A 23,311-nucleotide genomic window follows, 5' to 3' on the forward strand; every position below is an offset into this window, starting at 1 on the left:
ATGAAAGGTCATAGCTTCAAACGGTAACGTAATTACATCCAATTGACGGCTCTGTTTAAGGGGGCGTGTTATTTTCCTGGTAACTGATTGGTGAACTGACCTCTCGGTTTACCCAATGAAAACTCGAATTCTTACGGTTTGGGGCGCTTGATTGGTGCTGGGAAAGGAGGTGGGCTAAATGGTGCAGAGGTCCTCCCCCCGCGGTACCGCTCCGAAGGAGGTGTGAAGGAGATAGTGTAGCGTGTGTTTGTTTAATTCAGTTGAGTCAGCAAAAAGTACACTCGAACCTGAGACTCTCTCGGCAATGGCAACATCAATTGTCAGGTCGGTGTTGAGGAGCAAGGTAAGAACGTGTATCAGCTACGGGGGAATTCACTGGTGTCATGCAACTCGTATCACCTCACCCCTGCTCAAGACACATGAGCCGTACTTGTTACGCTGCACAGATATTTTGGATATCAACACCTGGCTAGCAGAAAGAAGCCGAACCGAAGACTCCTCACTTATTTGGTCATGCAAAGAGGCAACTTTTATTTTCACAAAGATGCCAGTCATTGGATTGGCTTTATCATTGTGACCTCCGTGAGACCTGGTGTGCAGTCTTTTGTTTCGTCTTCAGTGGACTTTGCTTCACGCTCTGCTCCATTTGAAGATCTTATCCATGCTAGATTTAACTGAGTTATTACAATTAATTCTAATCGTGCGTGTGTCTCTCTCTACGTGCGTTTTAATGTTATAAGTGCGATTTGGCGCAGTCACATAAAGTGTGCTTAAATACCCAGTCTAGCGGTTCCCAATTTAGGGCAATGTTCAGATGTCCTGTCAGAAACTGCAAATGTTAACATCGGAGTCGGAGAAAAAAAAAACAGTTCGTGTCAAATATTAACTTACTTTAAACCGCAAAGACAAGTGTCGATTGACAGTAGAATATTTAAGGGTTTAGTCGCAGGAATGCTTTTCAGCAGAGCAAAGTGGTGTACACTGTTGACCTTTTCAACAATTTGAACAGGGAATATGTATATCTTAATGCAAACACTTCTTATAGATAAAGGTGTTATGCTTAACTAACCAACATGGAAAAGTTACCATTTCAGGCATTTATTCACCAAAAATATCAGTCGATGCAATGGGCTACTGGGGAAAAACTAAATACTGTATTCCTTTGGCCTCAGCAGCAGGTATTATCCGTTTTTCTAGAAATTAATTTTTGTAGATATTTTACATAACTGCTCACCAACCAGTCTCTGGCATCAACTTGGTTTAATTTTGGACATCTCGTCCATGCAAAATTCCCTCACTTGCAAGTGTTGCTTGTGGATTTATTTGCCTGTACTGCCTGTTTCAAATCCCGCCACAATATTTCAATTGGATTCAGATCAGGGCTTTGACTAAACTGGCCCGCCATTTCTTCTTGTTGAGCCTTTCCTTGGTTAATTTGGTGGAGTGATTCAGATCATTATTGTGTTAAAAGCTCCATTTCTGGTTCTGTTTAAACTTTCTCCTCAAGCATGGTGATATGATGCAGAGTTTATAGCTGACTGGAATTTCTGCAAGATGTCCGGGCCCTGAGACAGAAAACTAATAACCCCGTAACCATAAAATTTAAACCAACGTGCTTCACAGTTGGTATGATGTTCATGTTCTTCTCCTGAAGTGCTGTCTTTTGGTTTGCACCAAACATGTCTACTGTTACTGTAGTCAAACCCCATATATCTTTGATTAATCAGTCCAGAGCACATTGTTCCAGAAGGCCTGGGACTTTGCCCATATACTCAGTGGCAAACTGTAGTCTTGCTCTCTAATGTTCTTTTTTTTTTTGGATAGCAAAGTCTTTTTCCTAGTGCAGGTTAATTTGCACAATCTCTTTCTAAATGTAGATCTTTGTTCTTTAATACCAACTGTTGCCAGAGTTACCTTCAGATCCCACAATGAAATCTTGGGGTTGTTAACTTCTTTTAGTATCAAAAGGTCAGCTCTTAGCCCAAAATGTCCTGGCAACCATATAATTCTACTGTATATATACCAATTCTCACTTTTTCTCTGTTACCAAAATATTGCAGCAAAATCTTGTTTATCTAAAAAGATTTTGTGTTTGCCCTTGAGCTTTATCTTCTTTTCTAGATGGTCTCTCGGATACTTATATTTAAAAAGAGGCTTGTTTCACAGCTTTTGTATGTGTGTATGTACAAAAGCTAACATTTATGTATAAAGAGATTTCATCTTCCACCTTGTGGCTTACCCTCTATCCCTTTTAAAATCTTGGTCTTAGTTTTGACCCCATCTCTCGTTCTCCCTCCTTGCTACAAGTTCATTGCATGTTAGACCAGGAGAAGATTTTAAGCCCCATCTAGGAATCCCTTCCCAGTTAGCATCTCTGGTAGCTCCCAAAGTCAGGAATACCTCCTGGTATTTCACATTCCATTATATCCTGGACTACAGAATCCTAACACACATTTGATGGATTAGGCAGTCTCCATTTAGGCTGGCTGATATAATACATAGCAGGAGACCAAGCAAAATACACAGAAGCCCCTGTTTCCTTAATTTCTGAATCCATCCTGACACACCTCTACAAAGGAAATGTCAGATTTTTATTTGCATGTGTTGATCCAAACAATTTCAATTACACTTTTAAATGAGGAGACAGAAGTAAGGGTGCACTTTGATTTGCGCATGAATTGGTGATGTAATATGCAATATGACTAGTATGTGAGAAATGCATATAACCCATTATTACAGTACTGTGTCAGAAACATCCAAAGTAACACTTCTCACTTTATAATGTGGTGTCTTTTCAAGCAGAGATGAGTGGACAAATTTGTTTGTACCTTCATAGCTAATTGAAAAAGTGCTGTGTACCTCCTGAAAAGCGATTTAAATGAAAAGCAATTGTCCCATATGCTGTCAAGTAAAGCCAAGTTTGAAAAGAGATCAGGTATTGCTCATTCTACAAATATATTCTGAAATGTCTTGGACATATTTGTTGGTACCCCTAGAAATGATCATAAATAATTGGATTAGGGTAATTTTTCAAACCAGTTGTTCTCTTTAATTAGTATCACACATGTCTTCAGTCTTGTGTGTAATCAGTCATTCAGCCTGTTTAAATGGGGGAATGTAGGCACTCTGCTGTTTGGTATTGAGTGTCTCACACTAAACATGGACCAGAGAAAGCAAAGGAAGAGACTAGTCGGAGGAGATCAGAAAGAAAATTACAGACAAGCATGTTTAAGGCAAAGGCTAGAAGATCATCTCCAAGCAGTTTCATGGTCTTGCGACAACAGCTACAGATATTATTAAGAGGTTTATGGGACTGTAGCCACACTCTTTTGAACACTGTTGCAAAAGGAAAATTTGACCTTAGAATGGGAGGAAGGATAATGAGAATGAGACAAAAAGCCAAGGACAACTTCCAAAGATACACACACTGAATGCCAGGGTCAAGGTCCATCAGTGTTTCCAATGTTGAAAGACAAAAATAAAAAAGCCAGCCTGGAATTTAATAAAATACATATTAACAAGCCACAATGCCTCTGGGAGAATGGGCTTTAGATAGAAGAGATCATACTGGTGCTTTTGGCAAGTCACATCAGCTCTATGTCTACAGATGAATAAATGACACTTTCAAAGAAAAGAACACCATACCTACAGTGAAACATGGAGGAGGCTCAGTTATGGTTTGGGGCTGCTTTGCTGCGTATGGCACAAGGTGCCTTGAGTTTATGCAGGAACAATAAAATCTCAAGACTATCAAGATATTCTGGAGCTAAACATAATACCAAGTGTATGAAGCTCTGCCTCATGGATCCTCCAACTGGATAATGACTCAAAACACACAACTAAAAGCGCCCAAAAATGGCTACAAACAAAACTTTAGACTATGCTCAAGTGGCTGTCAATTAGTTCTGATTTGAATCCTAGCAAACATCTGTGGAAAGAAATTTAACATGCTGTCTGGAGAAGACCCCCTTCAAACCTGACACAGCTGGAGCAGTTTGTGTAGGGAGAGTGGGCCAGACTACCTGTTGACAGGTGCAGAAGTCTCACTGAGAGTTGCAGGAATTGATTCTTTGCAGTGATGGCCTCTAAAGGTGATGCAACAAATATTAGGTTAAAGGACACATCAGTTTTTGTCCATTCCATTTTCATTTGTGTGATCCATTATTGTGTAAATCTACGTTTTGTGCATTGAATGATGCGAACGCAAAAAGGTTATTGTAGACGCATATAATTTGCCTGTAGTGTTTGTGGAATTCATTTTCACCAAAAAAAAAAAAAATCTTTTAATTCTCGCAGATAGGCCTCTTCATTGGGAAGCAACACTACTTTTTTCTGAATTCGACGATCTAAAAGTCTCCGGCTTAAACGTTAAAGCCTTACAATATCTACATACTTCTGACATATCACCTATGTCAATATATTTGATGTTTTTGCTGTTTCGTTATTTCACAAAGTAATAATTTGCATTCGTTAGCGCTAATGTGATCTTTACTCTAGTTTTTGATACTTGCGAATTTTACTACTTTCATATTTTTGAACTTGCTCTGCTTGTGTATCGCGCCAACGTGTTTGAACGTCTTTATGAAGTTGTACTTTGTCTTTTACTCTTTGTGTTTTATTTTTGTGCCCGATTGGACCTGTGAGGTGTTCTATTTCACTTGTTCCGGGCTGATTATTACTTTCCGTATGTTCAGAATTTACACGTAGATTGTATATTTTTTTGTTTGCCTTCTTTTCTCTCCAACGCTTTTGTGTCTCATTTATTCCGGGCGGATTATTACTTTTCCAGGATGACGTGACTTGACGGTATCGAGGGATGTGAAAGTGTCTCTCTGACTCTTATCTTATTTCCAAAGATCACATCTCGCCACAAGTTTTTCTTTTATAATCGATAAATTTTATTGAATTTATTAAAATCAAATAACACTCCATACAAGCAAGTCAGGTTTAACAAAACTAGGTTCAAAACTAATCAACACTCACCCCTGTATCTAAAATGTTTTAAGTCACTTTGGATAAAATGTCAGCCAAATAAATGTTAATGTAATGTCTACAAATATTGCTGTCAGATGTTGCCCAAAATATCTACAAGTCTTGGTCCATCATATAGTTTTATTTCAAACTGACTTGCTTAACAATAGCACTTAAAGACACAAATTTGACAGATGATTCAGACCCCTTTGTTGTTGTCACTGTGTATTTACCCGAACAAGGCCAATGGCTTCCAGTTGGTTTCTGCCTGAGCATCACTTAAGTTACCGTCACATTTTCTGGATACAACCAACTGTCTGTTTGAATTAAAAGACTGAAAGTGAAAAAGAATATTCTTTAAGAAATCGAGAATCTTTATATCCCTTTCAAACCCGCCTAATACACAGATCATTTAAATATTTCAAAGTTATTAAAAGATGTCAAGTATTATCAGAACTGCAGGTTATCACTTGCCGATCTGCATTGAAACAAGGAGGACATTTGTGAGTGAAGCCATCAAGGGTCTGAAGGCCACACTGAGGGACCTACGGATTTGGGTGGCTGAGATGGAGATTAAAGCTGCGTTAGTGAACTATATCAAGAGCTGACCTGTGGTGTGAGGGGGAAAAAAGGTTACTCAAAAAGAATTCTTTTAAGGCCAGTCTGGATTTAGGAAAAAAAAAAAAAAAAAAAAAAAAGACACAGCCAGCCAAGATTCAGAAACGGCTCTTGTGGTTACATAAGACCAGCAATGAGTTTCTGTTAAAATTCAAGAGAAAATTGACTTGTGATGCAAATCAAATCAAAGCCACTGCTGCAGAGACCACTACAGTGAAGTAAAGTGGGAACATTTATACAGTGGGAATGTTTCTTATGTGCAAAGACAGGGTAGCTTTTTAGAGATAAAGGGAAGGAGTATAGTATTGGAGGAAGGAGTATGGGGCTTACAAGAAGATTTCAGTTTTCTGAATCATATTTATTTGCCAAGGGTACATACACAAGGAATTTGACTCTCCATGTATCGTTACAAAAGAGACATACAATCGAGAAGACACAGCTGCTTGTTCTGGTATAGTTTAAGCTATGATGTCTGCCAGATGGGAGAACCTCAAAGAGATTGTGGCCTGGATATTAGGATTTGGTGATGGTTTTCGCTGGCTGTTTCATGATTCTGGAATAGTTTAGGTCCCATAAAGTGGGAAGACTGGTGCCAGTGATCTTTTTGGCAGATCTGTTTATTGTACCCTGTTCTTGTCATATTTTGTTTGGTGATCCAAACCATACTGTGCTCAATGACCTGTGAACAGACTTGATAGTTGCTGCGTAGATCTGAATCAGCAGAGCAGGATAAAAATCCGCAGCTCAGGAGTGGCTAAGAAGTAAAAAGATGAATGTCTGTTAATGGCTGTTGAAAGTCCTGACCTCGGACTTCTAGAGAATCTGTGATGCAGCTTGAAAATTTCAGTTCACAAGCACTGTCCTAGAAGCTTTCATGAGCAAACCTCCCATTCAACAATGAGAAAAAAAACACCCCATTAAAAAGCTTAGAACTATTATTGTAACAGAAGGTCACTCAAACTGGCATTAATATGTGGGCTCTGTATACCTCTGTAAACTCCATATTTCAGATGTGGATTTCAAAATACACAGAATAGTCGCAACATTAAAAGCATTGACAGGTTATCTCGTTACAGTTGCCTCTGTCTAGGGGTGGGCAATATTAGTCAGCAAGTGAACAGTCAATTTTTGAAGGTGATTTGTTGGAAATAGAAAACAAATGGGCAGGTATAAGGATGTAAGCAACTTTGACAAGGGCCAAATTTTAAAGGCTAGATCCTTAGGTCAGCGCATTTTCAAAACTTCGGGTCTTACGGGGTGTTCCCAGTATGCACTTGATAATCCCTACCAAATGTGGTCCAAGGAAGGACAACTGGTAAACCTCCAACAGAGTTATGGGGGCTCAGGGCTTGTTGATGGGTATGGGGAGTGAAGACCTGGCCCACATGGTGAGGTCCCACAGAGGAACAACTGTGGCACAAATTGCTGAAAAACCTATTTCTGGTCATGAGAGAAAGGTGTCAGACCACAGACTGCATCACAGCTTGTTGCATGGCCGCAGACCGGTCAGGTTTGCCCATGCTGATCCCTGACAAACTCCTACAATTGGCAAGTGAGCATCAGAATTGGACCATGGAGCAATAGAAGAAGATGGCCTGGTCTGATGAGTCTCGTTTTCTTTTAGATCATGTGGATGGCCAGGTGCGTGTGTGCGTTGTTGGTATCTTGGGAGGAGATGGCAGCAGGATGCACTATGGGAAGAAGGCAAGCTGGCAGAGGCAGTGAGATGTTCTGTGCAATATTCTGCTGGAATACTGTGGCTCCTGCCATTCATGTGTTAATCTGATGTGTATCACCTACCTGAAAATTGTTGCAGTCCACATACACTTCTTCATGACAGCGGTATTCCCTAATGGTAGCTGCTTCTTCCAGCAGGATGATGTGCCTGCCACACTGGTTTGAGGAGCGTGACAAAGAGTTCAAGGTGTTGACTTGGCCTCCAAATTTCCCAGATCTCAATGCAATCAAGACCCAACCTGTGAAATGTGCTGTAATAACAAGTCTGATCCATGGAGGCCCCAACTCACAACTTTCAGGTTTTACGGATGAACTGTGAACATCTTGGTGCCAGATACTATGGGGCACCTTCAGATGTCTGGATGAGCCCATGGCTCGGCAGGTCAGAGCTGTTTTGGCCTACATAATATTAGGTATGTGGGTTTAATGTCGTGGCTGAGTGGTGTATCTGTTACTATTAAAATGGTTTTTGTTACATATGGGGGTTTACAATAAAACTGTCATTGTGTGGTACAGATTATTTAATGCCTGGAGCAAGTGTGTCTTGTGTTTGTATTTTTTTTAACCTACAGGATCTGAAAAACCCTCATTTATGATGTTATCTGAAGTTGAAGCATTATCTTGTGTGACCATGGGGTAGCTACTTCACAACAGTTAACGCCCCGTAAATTAAAACTGCATAGTGCAGAGCTGCAGCCTCAGTAAAGGGTGGCCCAGTCCATCTGCGGGTTTCCAAATGCAAGTGCACTATGGCAGAAAAGGTTTTTTTTTTTTTTTTTGTAATATATCTAGAGGGGCATCAACATGCGAGAAATCGAATCTTCCAGGAGTAAAAAATGTGTATGTTAGTATGTAAAGGGTATGCTCTAGGGTTTTGTAGTGTTTTAACTGCAGCAGCAATATTTACATTAATTTGCTTATCTAACACTTGATGGGAACCTGATAACATTTTGGTGTCCTAACTTTTTTTTTTTTGTCCCAGCCCCCTATTACGAAGTTATGTGTGCTTGTAGTAATATTACATTTAATTTAACAGGTATTCTACATGATATTTAACAGAAAATTAAGCAGGGAACAAACTGAAATGATTCTTAACAAAACATGTCAGGCAGTGAAGCAGGCTTGTGCTGAAGGAGCCCTGCAGGTTGGCTAGGAAGTTTATTCAGAGGTTGTCAGCCATTATTCATGTTAGGAGCAGAGGGAGCTGCTAGCTTTGTGCAGACAAGAACTAATTCGCATATTAAAATGAGCATTGTCTTCACCTGTTTTCTCGTCCTTGCTTTCAATGTACCGTTGTGTTAAATGGCTCGCTTTCAACCACGATGGAGTGAAAAGTTCTGCCTGCGTCAAAGGAGCTAAGGCTCCTCAGTAATTACCGTTGACTTTGGCCCTTTTTGCATATGGCTTCAGTGTTTGTAGCCTCGGTCCATATTTCTGTCCAGGTGCACCCCCAGGTGGTTTTGTACCTGAACCATGTCAACGTCTGCTGCTTGGATGAACAGCAAGAGTTACGGAAGCCTTGGTCTTTCTAAAGTTCTCCACTGTCTTTTTGGTTTTAATGACATTGTGCTGAAGGTATGCTACCCACCTTGTGCCCACCTTCACAGACTTTAGCATTTTGGTTAGTTTTATTTTGCTAGCTGCACTCCATGATATCCATAGCCTTTGTACCCTTCTTTATAATGAAGTAGCTTTAACTTTAAAACTGGGAATAATAATGGAGTTAATAGCTTAACTTTTGCAGTCTTTCCATTATAAAAAAAAAATTATACTTAGCTTTCTTTGGTGTAGTGAAGCATCTGCAAGAAGTTTACTATTGTAAAACTTCAGCTATTTTGTCTCTGCATCTTGCTGGCATATTAACCCTAACCCTAACCCTAACCTATCATATAGTAATCAGATTCATTTTATCCAAATTATTACAAATAATATTTATTATACCAAAATGAAACATTATTGCATGAACTAAGTTAAAAAAAAAAAAATATATATATATATATATATATATATATATATATATATAATATACTAGAAACTATTTACATCGTCAGAAAAAAAATTGAAATGCAGTTTTGGCAGTTTTGTTTTGCGGACGTGCTTGCCCCCCTTGTCTATTGGTGGCTAAGCGAGTTTCTTTTTCCTCAGAGGTTTAGTTTTGCCGATGTGCTCGCCTCACTTGTGTATTAGAGGCTAAGCGAGTTTGTCTTTCATTAGCAGTTTCACTTTGGCGACAGAGTCTCTTTCTTTCAGCTTCATGCTGTAGCCTCTCACTTCCAGGCAGGACAGACACACACACACACAGGTTTTCTAAATCTGGGCATATTGTTATGAATGCCACGCCTGATTACCTTTTCTTTTTCTGTTTTGCAATTTGATTTACTGGTCCAACTTAACAAAGTAATTAGCCCGTCAAAATTCGATGAGAAAACCATGATGGACAACCTGTCAGGATACCCCAGGAAATCTGTCCATTATTTGTTTTAAGAAACAGTCCCGCAGGGTATCCCGCTGATATAGTTATATAGCCTTCCTAAACTCATGGGGTGGTTTTATCTGCTTGTGACTTCTTAGGAAGTTTACAAATTGACATATTATTCAAATTTTTTGGAAACTATTGCAAATATATTTATATAGAGAGTAAAAAGAGGGGGTTGCCTTTTTTCTCTTGGGAGTTTGTTTTACACAGTTATCAGATCACCTGTGACATAGACTTAACACAAAATGTGCCAACTTACCTCTTATGTTCTTTGAAAATGGACAATAGGAAGAAATGTCAACCCCAGCTCCCCAAGTGATGCCTGTAAACTCTTACCTGTCTGGCCATCTGTACTGTTCATCCCTGGGGCCCTTCAGTGGCAGACAGCAGCACTGACTGGGAGTGTCTTTTACTTTCAGTCCAGCTCAGTTTACCACCAATAGAGGACTTCATAAAAGCATCCTTTTGAGCCCTTGAGGGACTGCAGCTGGACAAGGAGTGATCCGTCTTAGCTTCTCGGCTCACCAATTCCAAAAATCGGACAGAGACTGCTTGAAGCGTTTACTTCTTTGCATAACAACCAATACAAAGAATTATTCAACCAGGGTGGGTTCATTCATTCTGAGATGACATTTCCCAGTTCCTTCATTAGAGATTATATGTCCTTAAATTGACAAATGAAAATATAGATTTTGTGTGGAAGACATAGCTCCTTGGAGAGTGTACTTGAACTAAACAGAAACAGATGGCAAACTCCAATTAAGTATCCACTGAGGCTGAGCTCTTTACAGACATGTCAGAAAGCAACTAAAAGCTCCATCTTTGCACCAACTGAACTAAACAAAATTGAATGGAGAAAACATTTTTTGAAGAGTCTAATAAAAGGCAGCCACTGTCCGTGCCCACTTATCTCCCAAATTAGGCACACACATGGCTTTCTTTCCACTAGTAGAGCAGGTGACATTTTAACACTTTCTGAAATCACAGCAGCGTTACTAAGTCATTATCACACAAGCCAAAGTCGATATCCACGAGAATCAAAAGCTGCATTTACTAGCTAAGCTAAATGCTTTTGAGTCTGGCTTTGCCTTTCAGTTTCTCCTAGAATACACTGCACTTCTGTTCAGTATGACAGCATTTTCAGGCTTTGGCTTCTTACCTGAAATATTTGAAACACTTGCCATACAGGACATAAACTGGAATTTTGGATACTAATTATTTGAGTTTTGCAGCAGTCTTGTTTCTGTGTTTCTAGAAATGAAAGTAGTTTAGTTTACAGTAGTGTACATTTAACACTTGTGCCCAGACACAGACAGGCAGACACGTTCATGTCACCCACAAACCCGTTTATTTACAATAATATAAGTCACAAAGTGCACCACAAAACCCCCAAAGTCCTGGCCACACAATGCCTTCTTCAGACCGCCTCCTTCTCTCTTCTCCAGCTCAGTCCACTCCACTCCCGACTCTCGCCCCAAATGAAGGGAGGTGCCCCCTTTTATTATCACCCAGATGTGCTCCAGGTGGGTTCCAGCAATCTTCCACGAACACAACCCCGTGTGGCGGAAGTGCCGGCTGCATCCCCGGAAGCACTCCGGGTGTCCCTGCTCCTCTTCCCCCCCACACTTCCTTGTGTGGCGGAAGTGCTGAGGTCCACGGGCCACGACAGGGTGGAGCTTCAAAGCTCTGTAGCCATTGCCCCCAAAGGAACCAGGGCGGTCACCCCCAGATGGTCTGAGGAAGGCACAAGCCCTCCTCTGGTCCTCCTGAGCGTCCCGGCCGGGTTGCCACCTCTGACACACTCTTTTCAGTGGGACCCAATGATCAGCCTCACTTTAAGTGCCACTGTGTTTTAATTCAGAAGGTTTGTTTGTTAATCCATTTTAGATGGAGACTCCAGTCAGGCTGTCCTTTGCACACCATGTTGTTAATTCAGTGACTTGATCCAGTGTTGCTTTAACTTGGACTTGTGTGCCATTATGGTATTGAGAGTAAATTCTGTTTTGAATTTGTGCAAATATGTGATTCTTAGTCGCAGTGATCACTGTTAAAATTACAATAATAACTTTAAAAAATTAAGTTAAGCAAACAATATTATTTTACAGTGGTATAATCAATTAGAATTTTTCTCCAGATTTATATTGTGAATTTTCATTTGTTTTCCCTGTGCTCCACCCTTTTAGTTTTGGCTCTTTATCTTTATGTAATTATTCCTAACGATTCAAACATTTTTGGAAATTTAAACTGAAAAGAGCAACTGTAACCTTTGGAACACGAAAATTGAGCCTGAGTTGGGGGGGGCGCTTCTTTGAGTTAAGGAATCCTGTCGTTTTGAGTACTTGCATACAGTTTTAGACTTGTCTTTCTTTATGTTTCTTTACAGATTCCACTTCAGACTGGACGTGTGTACTACTCCTCCACGGTGGTCAGTGTTTGTTTTCAATTCTGCAACTTTACATTGAAGGTTTCTTAAACAAATTCCTGCATGATTACAAGCAAGAAATGATGTTGGCTGCTCTGTTATGATTGGCCGGTTTCACAAAGGGGAGTTTTATAGGCTCCACCCTCTGGTTGCGCCCATTTGATTGGGTAGACATCAGCCAATACCCAAGCTAAACATTAAGATAAAGTTCTGTGACAAGTTCATTTCAGATAAAGAAAATGCTTAAATGTGCTTTGAGCTTGGCATTTGAGCAAAAGGGAAAAAGCAGAAGTATGAACCCCAGCTTCACTTTTATTTCCATGTTACCTCTGTGTGTAATTTGAGCTGAGCCACAAAGAACATTGCTGGGAGAGCTCAATGATTGTGAGATGCAGGCTACTGTCAAAGTTGTTATTTTTTTGTTTGTGTGTTTCTGACTGATTACAAATGTTTGTATATGTGCATAAAATGATATAAAAAATGTCACCTTGCCAGGCCACAGCTACTACAGATTTTAAAGCTTGTTTATTCTTTCTGCATGCAGCCTACGACAAAGCTGTTTATTGAAGGAAAGTTTATCGAGTCCAAAAGCTCTGAATGGATTGACATTCACAACCCAGTAAGTGTTTGTTTCATTAAATGACTCTGCGTTTTATTTTTATCCAGATTATATGCATTCATGCAAAATACCATTCTGCTTCCCAAATCTACTCTTGATTAGATTGATGGAGTATTTTAGATAATCACATCATAGCCAGTTAAGTCCAAGTTTTAGATGGTAATTGAGCCTGGATATGCTCTCACATTGCCAACACTGTGCATCAACGTGAATAAAGGAAATGCAGGGGGAGTCATTTATACCCGGGGGCCCACCATAACTGACCGGTTGTTTACTCCCCCAGGGCTTTATAATTGAGATGCTTGCCTACTTAACAATGAAACAAAATAGTTAACAATGTCCTAATGACGACTAAAGCCCTTTTATGTAGCTTACACACTTGATGTATCTCGCTGATGGTGGTCAATTTGTGGTTGGTCTTAATTACGCACGAGGGGAAGACCATCAGATTGCAGCCACGTCACTCACAGTGAGCAGTACTTTATTGGAATGGCGCACAAAGTGCGAAAAGTAAGAGTAACTGGTTTTGAGATGAATTGAACACCACATCCCCATGGTAGCACTAAATACAAATTATATGAACTCCACTAGTTCTGTTGTGTTTGTATGTGTGTGTGTCATAAGCTGTAACACATTAGTGGGATCCTTTAATGTTAAACCTTAAATATAAACCATTAGCCCTGTTCTACTCATTATAGGTACACCCTTCTGTTGTAACCAACAAGGCATAATAATATTGTGGAACACGTCTGTCTGCATGTTATTTCATCAATGATTGTTTCTATTTGTTTAAGGCCACCAATGAAGTCATTGGCCGTGTCCCAAAAGCCACTCAGGAGGAGATGCTGGCTGCTGTAAAATCTTGTCGAAAAGCTTTCCCGTCCTGGTCTGAGACATCCATTCTAGCACGTCAGCAAGTCTTCCTTAGGTACCAACAGTTGATTAAAGACAACCTGGTATGTGTCACTGTCTATAATCTTTTACTTTCTACAGTTATACTTTTCAGGGTCCTATGGTTAAGTGTCCATTAAATGTGCTCATCTAAACTGTTTTGTCTGTCTGTGTGCGGCAAAAGAGGGGCATCATGATTCAGTGAAGGGAGGTGCTTGGGTCATGCAAGTCCAAATGCCTATTTTATGCCCCTCAGTGGTATGTAAGAAATTAAATACTGTCCTTTGCAAGCATAAGATGCTGGCACAATGCAATCTTTTCTTCATTTACTTAATTGGCTGACACCTTTATCCAAGGTGATTCACAACATTTGTGATACATCTGGTTACATTTCTTTTTGGTTTTCCAGTTGGAGCACAGGCAGGTCAAGTGAGTTGCACAGGGTCACAGTGACCGTGGCAGGATTTGAGCCCACAACTTCAGGGTTTGAAATCCAAAGCCTTAACCACTACGCGCACACCTGCCAGTGTTGTTTAGCCAGTAAAGACTGTGTGCCCACTGTGATACTTACATGTATCTTTATTGTTGTGCATTAATCTGCAGAAAGAAATAGCCAAACTCATCACTCTAGAACAAGGGAAGACTCTGGCGGATGCCGAAGGTGACGTGTTTCGAGGCCTGCGTAAGTTTACCGACCTTCCACTCTTTACAGAAATGCTTTTGTAATGGGATGCATATCTCTGACTAAGGAGTTCTTTTGAAATGCAAACTCCATTTAGAGCTGATCAGTTTCATGTGAGAGAACAAATGAGTAATATATGTACTGTTAAATATTTGGAGAAATACTTATTGTTCTATACTTTATCATAATGGTGTGTTCTAAAATCATGACCGAAAAGAGAAAAATATATTTTGCAAACTGTTCATTAATTGGCGCTCATAACAAAATTGGTGTATCCCTTGTGCTCATTATTTTAAGGCAGTTCAGTTCCTTTATTTTAATTGAAAAGTAGCAGCCAAGCATTACTCCATAAATGAGACAGTGGAAAGTGTAACTGAAAGGCGATGCAAAATAATATTAACAGTGTATTTTTTGTTTTATGCTGAAATCTGAAATAAATGCATGTTTCATAACCAATAGTTTCCATTTGCACATTATTTTCAAATCTTTTTTACAGGCTGAACCTTCTCAGTATTTGTCATCCATTTTTAAAACTTTCTGCACCTTCAGTTTTGTCTTTATAAAACTGTATTCCTCTGTGAATTTCTCAAATCTGCACCCAAAATGCCACCAGTCTAAAGTGACTTGTTGCTCACAATATGGTTGTTAATGACAATTGTGAGTTAAAATGTCTATTTTACAAAACATTTTTGTGACTGTTCATTGTCCGACAGCAGCCAACAGTATATAAATATCTAGAGAGAAAAATATGAGTACACTGTGGGAACTTTATGTCATGCACCAAAACATACTTTTTACCCTGTACAATTAAATCATTGTCTTTTATTTATTTTTTCTTCTCTAGAGGTGGTCGAACATGCTTGTAGCATCACATCACTGATGCTTGGAGAGACCCTGCCCTCCCTCACCAAAGACATGGACACATATACCTATCGTCTGCCCTTGGGGGTCTGTGCTGGCATCGCTCCTTTCAACTTCCCTGCAATGATCCCCCTATGGATGTTTCCTATGGGCATGGTGTGTGGCAACACATACCTGATGAAGCCATCAGAGCGAGTTCCTGGTGCCACTATGCTGCTTGCCAAGTTGTTGCAAGATGCGGGGGCCCCAGACGGAACCCTGAACATTATCCATGGCCAGCATGATGGTGAAAAATTGTTTTATTTCAAAATATAGCTGCAGTCTGCAATAGGTACATTCTTCTTGTTCAGGTGTGGGCAGTGTTGGTCCTGCAGGTTTTCATTCCAACCCAACTGCTCAATTAGAAACCAATTCTTGTCAGTAGCAGACCTTATTTAATTTTATGGCTTGTTGCTGTGCAATGTAAGGTCTTATATCACAGGATAACATCCAAATGATTTGAAGCCTAAAAAGGATAATTTTCTGTCATTTTCTATTAAGTGTTTTTTTATTAAATCAAACAGTGCACGATGAACACACACAGGTGTAAATGGAAACAAGCTAGATGGAGAGATATTGGCTGCTTTGTCATTTACATCTTATTGCTAGTAAAGATCCATTAAAACAGTGATTGCAGTTGTTTAAGATTGAAATAAGCAATTAAGGGTGAGGAACCTTAACAAGCGAGACCACTAAAATGAAGCATCAAAATGTCACTTGAGCAATAAGTGCTTCATCAGCAATAATTGACTTCTCATTAAGAAACTGGGCTGGACCAAAAACCTGCAGCCACTGTGGCTCTCCAGGACCGACATTACCCACCCCTGTTCTAGTTTAGAATTTCTTTCACTTCAGATTGTTTTTCAGTGAGCACATAGCTCATGTATGTTCAGTGATTAGTTTTATGTGGTTGCTATTAGTATTTTAAATGCAAAGAAGAAACCATATAGGCAATAAAAGGACACTGTGACAATACAAGCTCCTACGAGTTGGAAATTGGGTTAAAGGACAAAAAACTAAAGATAGCTATAGAGATAAAATACTAGAAATATAAAACTCTATCCAAAGAATAATGTCCTTTGGCTGGTTCACCTTAGTAAGCAAGGAAGAAAAAAAATAAATATCTGTCTAAATCCCACCACCGTAAGCTAAACATCTCCAGATATGTTTGAGGCATAACATTCAGGTACTTTAGATAAACAATATTCACCAGTCACTCCGAAAGTAAAATTAAAACAGGCAGACTGAAAATTCTAGTCATGCCAGTGTGACTCCAAGGCAGTAATGTCTCATTTTCTGTGAATGAGTACCTTTCAGGATAGGAGTTAACATAATGTCAGGCCCCATTGTGCAATATTATCACATTCTCTACCCCGTCTTCTTTCTGCCAAACATTGCCCATGTGTTATTATGAATTGGCAAATTGCTCATCTCCTAATGTTCAACTTTCTGTTGATGTGTTTTTTTATTATTTGTAGCCGTGAATTTCGTCTGTGACCATCCTGACATCAAAGCTATCAGCTTTGTGGGCTCTAACCAGGCAGGAGAATACATCTATGAACGAGGCTCAAGAAATGGCAAGAGAGTCCAGTCCAACATGGTATGAATCAAGTTATTTACAGAATTGTATTTTATACATGGCATGGTACTTAACCTGAAATTGCTGAACAGTTAAAAAATGCACAAATAAAAATTGATAAAGCAAATGACTCAGCTTACAGTGCTAACCTACGAATGGCCAGTAGATGTCATCAGAACCCTAAATGTTAAATTGTTTGTGGTAAGACGCACTTGGGAATACGTGGTTTTCGTTTCTTTTTTCTTTGAGGAATCCCTATTCCTTTCTGAAGTATAATTAGGTCTATACTTACTTTTGGGTAGTCTGTCAAGCCACCGTGGTTCAAGGCTTTACCACAAGACAACACATATTTGGTAAAAATTATATTCTACTTGGTTTATTTATGTTATAATTTCAGGGAGCAAAGAACCATGGAGTGGTCATGCCTGATGCCAACAAAGAAAACACGCTGAACCAGCTGGTTGGGGCAGCATTTGGAGCAGCTGGCCAGAGATGCATGGCACTTTCCACTGCAGTCTTGGTCGGTGAATCCAAGAAATGGCTTCCAGAACTGATGGAAAAGGCTAAGAAGCTCAGAGTGAATGCTGGTAATCCAACTATACAGACACACGTCCAGAAACCTATTGTTGCCCTCTTTTTAAATAGAATTACATTTCACTTTAAATTTCAGGAGCACAGTATGTGCTTCCTCCAGTGATTAGTTACAAAAATCAGTTTTTCACAATTTTAAGTTAAATTAAATGATAAACTTAGTTTTGTATCATAGCAGACCTTATTGGATAAATCCACATAATCAGTAAACAATAATGTCTCCAAGGTGATCAACCAGGAGCCGATTTGGGACCCCTGATTTCCCCACAAGCAAAGAAGCGTGTAAATGAGTTGATTCAGAGCGGGGTTGAAGAGGGGGCTACTTTGCTTCTGGATGGCAGAAATGTGAATGTGAAGGGATATGAGAATGGAAACTTTGTGGGTCCCACCATTCTAGCTAATGTGAAGGTAAGGAAATATTTCCAATTAAGACTATTACAGTCATATTAACCTATTGAGACTTTAATATGAGAAACCTTTTCTTTCCTCAATGTGTTTTAAAGCCACATATGAAATGCTACACGGAAGAAATCTTTGGGCCAGTCCTGGTGGTACTTGAAGCAAATACCCTTGATGAAGCTATTGATATTATTAATTATAATCCTTATGGGAATGGTACTGCAATCTTCACCACTAATGGAGCTACAGCACGGAAATTCACACATGAAGTTGATGTTGGACAGGTACAAATGAGTATGACATGTTTAGTCTTTATGTTTGAAGAGCTCGTCAACATGTTATTTCTTTAAATGTTAATGACCTAACTCGGGTTAGATACAAGGTAAGTCATGAGCTCAAGTCGAATCAGTTATCGGCCATTTTATCCACTTTTTATGTCAGGCTTTGTAAGACGTGGGCCCACAGCTGTCATCTACAAGTGTAACTTTCACTCTGAAACAATGTCATTTTAAGAGTTTTATGTTTGTATACATAACATATATTTTATATGCTTCTCATTTTAATTAGTAATTTTCCAGCATTTGCTGCATAAACAGTCTAAGCCTCTCGTTTGATTTCATCAGATTGGCATCAATGTTCCTATCCCAGTTCCTCTGCCTATGTTCTCTTTCACTGGATCTAGAGCGTCATTCAGAGGAGACACCAACTTTTATGGAAAACAAGTAAGCTGTTACTTCTGTAATACTGATTAAAGCGCATGAACATCAATTAAATAAAATTATTCAAAATTCACAAACAAGTAAAATAAAATGATTACTGCCAGAGTACAAAATAAAAAACATAATGGATATTGTCAGGGGTGGCGCAGTGGTAGCTTTGCTGCCTCACAGTTAGGAGACACGGGTTCGCTTCCCGGGTCCTCCTTGCGTGGAGTTTGCATGTTCTCTCCGTGTCTGCTTCGGTTTCCTCCCACAGTCCAAAGACATGCAGGTTAGGTGCATTGGCGATCCTAAATTGTCCCTCGGTGTGTGTTGTGTGTGTGCCCTGCGGTTGTCTGGTGCCCTGACCAGGGTTTGTTCCTGCCTTGCGCCATGTGCTGGCTGGGATTGGCTCCAGCAAACCCCCGTGACCCTGTGTTAGGATTTAGCGGGTTGGATAATGGATGGATGTTGTCAGGCTTGCTCACAAGTGCAGAATGAAGTTTTGATTGACTTGGCTCTCTAGACCAGGGTGATCAGTTTTATATAGAGCACATACTGTAAATAAGCTGTGCCTCTGACATTCTTCCACAGGGAGTTCACTTTTATACCCATATCAAGACTATCACATCCCAGTGGAAAGCCGAAGATGCCACTCTGACGAGTCCTGCAGTTGTGATGCCGACCATGGGACGTTAAAACGGAGTGTTTAAAGCAAATGAATACCAGATGTCTTTCAACAGATTGCAACTCCAAACCGCCTTAATGTGTAGATGGTGAGAATGGGAAGATTAGTCTGCTGATCTGTGAGAATTGTGCATATCTGAATGTCTCCAAGGGCTCTACCAATGTGACTTCAACCTTAGTTTTTTCAATTTTCATTGTGATACTAAATAAAGTATTATCAGTGACAGGATAGAAAAGTCAAGAGGGGAGTTAAATCCTTTAAGGAAGTAGACAATAAAGATTGCCCCATTTTCCTTAGAACTGTTTGAATCAAGTCTCTTTATTTTAGTTGAGAAAGTTTACTAATTAATCAACAGAAAAGAAATGGGTACCGTCTCACAGTGATTTGTATTTTTTTTTTTTTTTGGAAAAATGGATGGCATGAGTGAGTAGTTGCAATAAAACTGTTTTGCTCATTTTAATAGCATACGTTTGTCTAAGTTTGTATGTCATTAGTTCCTGCTACCCATTAGTAGGCTCAAAGTTTGAAATATTCACAGCAATGAGGGGGGAAAAATCTGCACAACACCGATGTCTCACGTAACACGGCTGAACTGTTATGGATGGACGTTTGTCTCCTTAGGTCATGGCTCCCTGTGCTTGGACCAGGTGTGTAGGATTAATGTCTGGGAAAATGGAAACTGGAGAAGCGATTGCTGCCACTGAAGCTTGGGTAATGAATGTTAGACTGGAACACTGCTCCTCTTTGCTAAAAAAATAAAAAAAGAGAGAAAACAATGAATATTTCAAATTTCACTTGACATTGCCCCCAAATTCATGCTGATCCCCACTGCCAAAGTTCTGTAAAATGTTCTTGAGAGATGAAAGAGACATGAAGGGCAGCTGGGATGCTACATGGAAGTTTCTTTTCCATCTCTCCCTCTCTCTCTCTCTCTCCCTAATCGAGCTGGCATCCAGATTAGTGTTGCATCCTCAAGGCACATGTGTCCAAAGTCCATTGTGTTGTTCTATACATGTGAAGTTTGCACAATTTTTCCAGTGCCTCAGAGTTCCTTGTACCTGATTGACTGGCAAGTCTAAAATTGCTCTGGAGTAGGTAGCTGCAATAGGCGGGTGTCAAATCCAGGATTGGCTCCTACATGACATGCTTTGGCTTCTTATCCCAGAAAATTAAAAAAAAACGTTTGAAAATAGGAGATGGGACCTTGTACATTTACATTTGCATTAGAGATGCTGTGCAAATAACCCGAGGAGCTTGCAGGAGTAAAGGGGTCCACAAGGTTGATAACAGGGCCGATACTTTGGCCAAATGCCAGATTGCAGATACTTGGTAGATATGTTTGCTGCGTGTATGAAAGATGGTTAAGAGTGAAGCTTGATATTTCACAAGCAAAAGACAAATACGATAGACGGTTGTTAAGGTTGACGGGGTTTGTCTGTGAGATTGAAAAGAAGAGTGCAGTAAATCTGGTTTGTGTTTCGCCTTTGGGAGGAGTGTACAGTGGGTTAGACCAGACACTGAACTGGGCCACATGCTTCAAATCAACGGTTTCCAGAATGGTCATTATTTCATAGATTGCTGGAGAATGATACAGTAAATGTAAACTTTGATGGCAGATGAAACAGATTTTCAAACAAATTCTTCATTCCAGACAAACCAAATTTTAATTGATTGGGCAGTTCATTTTGCTTTGAGGCATTTTCTATGTTAGGTTTCAGCTTTCTGTGACTGCATGTAGGGAAGTAGATTATTGTGTATGTATACTTTTAGAATCGAGTATTAATTGAATTGTTTGCTGCTTTGTCTTCTGGATCACTTTTGGTAAAGATCGATATTTAATTTAAATTAGTTTTACATTATGACCTCCAGTCTGCATTTAATGTAAGCAGGTACTTTTTTAAATTGAGCATTATTGTAGGGCGACTTAACAAAGAAATTGCCAGTGTAATGCATGTGTGATGGCAGATACAACCATCCAAGAAGGTCACATTTAAACAGGAAAATATTTAGTGTTTGGATTGATGGAAATGGCCAAGAAGAAAAAATGGCAAGTTGGGTGAGACAGATGTCAACAGAATTTGAAGAAGTTGAAGTAAGTTTAAAAACGAACGTACTTTTTTGGGATGTGCATTGTTGGACCCCGTTACTGGCTAATTATAATAAACGTGCGATAGGCACATCAGTAGGGAGAAAGGCTATTTTGCCTTAACTGTGTGCGTGTGCAGATGATGGAGCCTGAAACCTCAAATAACTGTGAAAGTAACTGGCTCTCATAGTGTACCCCAGCCTGAGACTTGCCTTTGTTACCTTTGCTTCCTATTTAACTGGGTTTTGCAACACTTAAATATTTAATCTTAAAAAGTTTCACCAGCTTTGAATCATGGTTACTTGCTACTAAATGCACAACTAACTGTAAGTCCCTGAAAGTGAGCTGAACAGTGACATTAAGTGCAGAGCACTGGACTTTCACATAATAACTACAGATATTGACAGGTTCTTCTGTAACAAGTCCTGAAGTTTTAAATAATTATAAATAGGTAATTAAAAATCTTCCAGTAACAGCTCAAACTTACTGTTGCTGTCCGTCTTTCACAATCCTGTCTGGTGGAGCAGATGAAGTTAAACTTCGACTTGGTTTCCTTAAAAACAAAATTTGCAGAAAGTGTTTGGGTTGGGATTACAGGTAAAATGAAGCTCTCAGTATTCTCTGACCGCTCTTACACTGCATGAGATAGAAGCGACTTAGTTACTTTATATAATTCAGAACTTCTTGGAATATCCTTGGCCAAGGCTTTACTGTTATCCAGAGTATGCAATTTGTGTTTTTCTCTGAAGTCTACTGAACCCTATAATTCGTTATTTAGTGCTGTCAATATAAAGTACAGCTAATCCTCGACAGAACATTACTGAAGACAATCCAAAAGAATCTCCATAGCAAGTCTATGTAAAGAAGGATTACAGAATGTTGACTGAAATAAAAGTGCAGCACAATAATGAGAAAAACTGCACTTCTGAGGTTGAGTAAAATTTGGTTTTCGAATCCAGAATCCTTGTATACCAAAGCAAAAAAAAATGTTATGAATGAAAATACATTGGCAGAAAGATTCACACTGGCTCCACATTAGCCAATTCAATGGCAACTGAGTTACATTTCTATTCTAGAAATGCAACAAAATAATGTTCATATTATGTTCATATAATGCTAAAACTAAGCCTGGGAAAGTTAGCGGGTTAATTTTTGCAATTAATGTGATCTGTTTAAGGCGTTAAAAAATATTGTCACATCCAGGGCCGGCAAAGAGGCAAACACCCCAGGCAGTGCTTTGGTTAGGGAGGCGTTTTCATGGTTTTTTTTTTTTGTAACATTACTAAACAATAATACAAAAAAGTTAAGTGTATATCTAAAGAATTACATACACATCCAGTACCGTATTTATATTCTACCTTTAACAATTTTATGAAATTTTCATTTAAAGGTTTAACATTTTGTATTATGTGATCACAATGATAAGCCATCTGTCAATATGTAGCGCCGGTGTTCATTTTCTTGATTTATACATTCTGACATAGGGGGAGAGGGAGGACAGGGGGAGGTTCATGGCAGTCCTGGTGCAAGGCTAGCGAAAAGTTGCACAGGTAAAATTATGGTCTTTTTTTTTTTTCATTTCATGTTTCTGTAAGAAGATTGAATCAAAGTCCTATCATCTACTGTAAGTTGCACTAAAACCAAAAATAAGTCTCCCTCTGTATTTAATGTGCCAGTCTGCTAGCCAGCTTACAGTGCCGTCTACCCTAATACTATAAAATTCTACAAAATAGAAGTGTAACTATTATCCCTATCCGTTATTCCGATTTGCAGGATCTTCGCTAATTTATGCAAAGAGCACAACATAACCAACCAAGTAGTGCACAGTGTCAGTTTTTAAGTGAGGTAGCAGCTACAGAGATCTTTGTTTAGCATACCAGGAGCAAAGGTGTAGGATAAGCAGTGTTTTCCAACCATTTTTCTGTGGTGGCACGCTTTCTACAACGCAAAAAAT

At 39.4% G+C, this 23,311-nt stretch overlaps 2 protein-coding genes across 2 annotated transcripts in view; one reads left to right on the forward strand and one right to left on the reverse strand.

The window, feature by feature from the left end:
• Window positions 1-182: 182 nt before the first annotated feature.
• On the forward strand, window positions 183-19,570 carry aldh6a1 (aldehyde dehydrogenase 6 family, member A1). Its single transcript, XM_039741762.1, has 12 exons — window positions 183-343; window positions 12,186-12,227; window positions 12,769-12,843; window positions 13,638-13,799; window positions 14,338-14,416; window positions 15,261-15,563; window positions 16,795-16,916; window positions 17,293-17,482; window positions 17,713-17,894; window positions 17,990-18,169; window positions 18,509-18,607; window positions 19,178-19,570. Exons 1-12 carry the CDS (start codon window positions 305-307, stop codon window positions 19,280-19,282), a joined length of 1,578 nt encoding a protein of 525 aa, XP_039597696.1. The 5' UTR covers window positions 183-304; the 3' UTR covers window positions 19,283-19,570.
• Window positions 19,571-19,584: 14 nt separating this feature from the next.
• Window positions 19,585-23,311, reverse strand: part of LOC120518788 (basal body-orientation factor 1-like) — a 37,595-nt gene continuing 33,868 nt past the window's right edge. The window contains exons 10-11 of the mRNA XM_039741761.1: window positions 21,845-21,910; window positions 19,585-20,018 (exon numbers count right to left, since the gene is read on the reverse strand). Of these exons, the coding sequence (XP_039597695.1) occupies window positions 19,889-20,018; window positions 21,845-21,910 (196 nt within the window). The 3' untranslated portion in view covers window positions 19,585-19,888. The remainder of the gene's footprint in view (window positions 20,019-21,844; window positions 21,911-23,311) is intronic.

Source organism: Polypterus senegalus, chromosome 18 (genome assembly GCF_016835505.1).
Source record: "Polypterus senegalus isolate Bchr_013 chromosome 18, ASM1683550v1, whole genome shotgun sequence".
In the NCBI taxonomy this organism is placed as follows: domain Eukaryota; kingdom Metazoa; phylum Chordata; class Cladistia; order Polypteriformes; family Polypteridae; genus Polypterus; species Polypterus senegalus.

Excerpts from the sequence above, each read along its gene's own strand:
- aldh6a1 (XM_039741762.1), top strand. The coding sequence starts at position 305 with ATGGCAACATCAATTGTCAGGTCGGTGTTGAGGAGCAAG. Across the intron at positions 12,228-12,768 it reads TGTACTACTCCTCCACGGTG|CCTACGACAAAGCTGTTTAT; the intron begins GTCAGTGTTTGT and ends TTCTGCATGCAG. Across the intron at positions 18,170-18,508 it reads ATGAAGTTGATGTTGGACAG|ATTGGCATCAATGTTCCTAT; the intron begins GTACAAATGAGT and ends TGATTTCATCAG.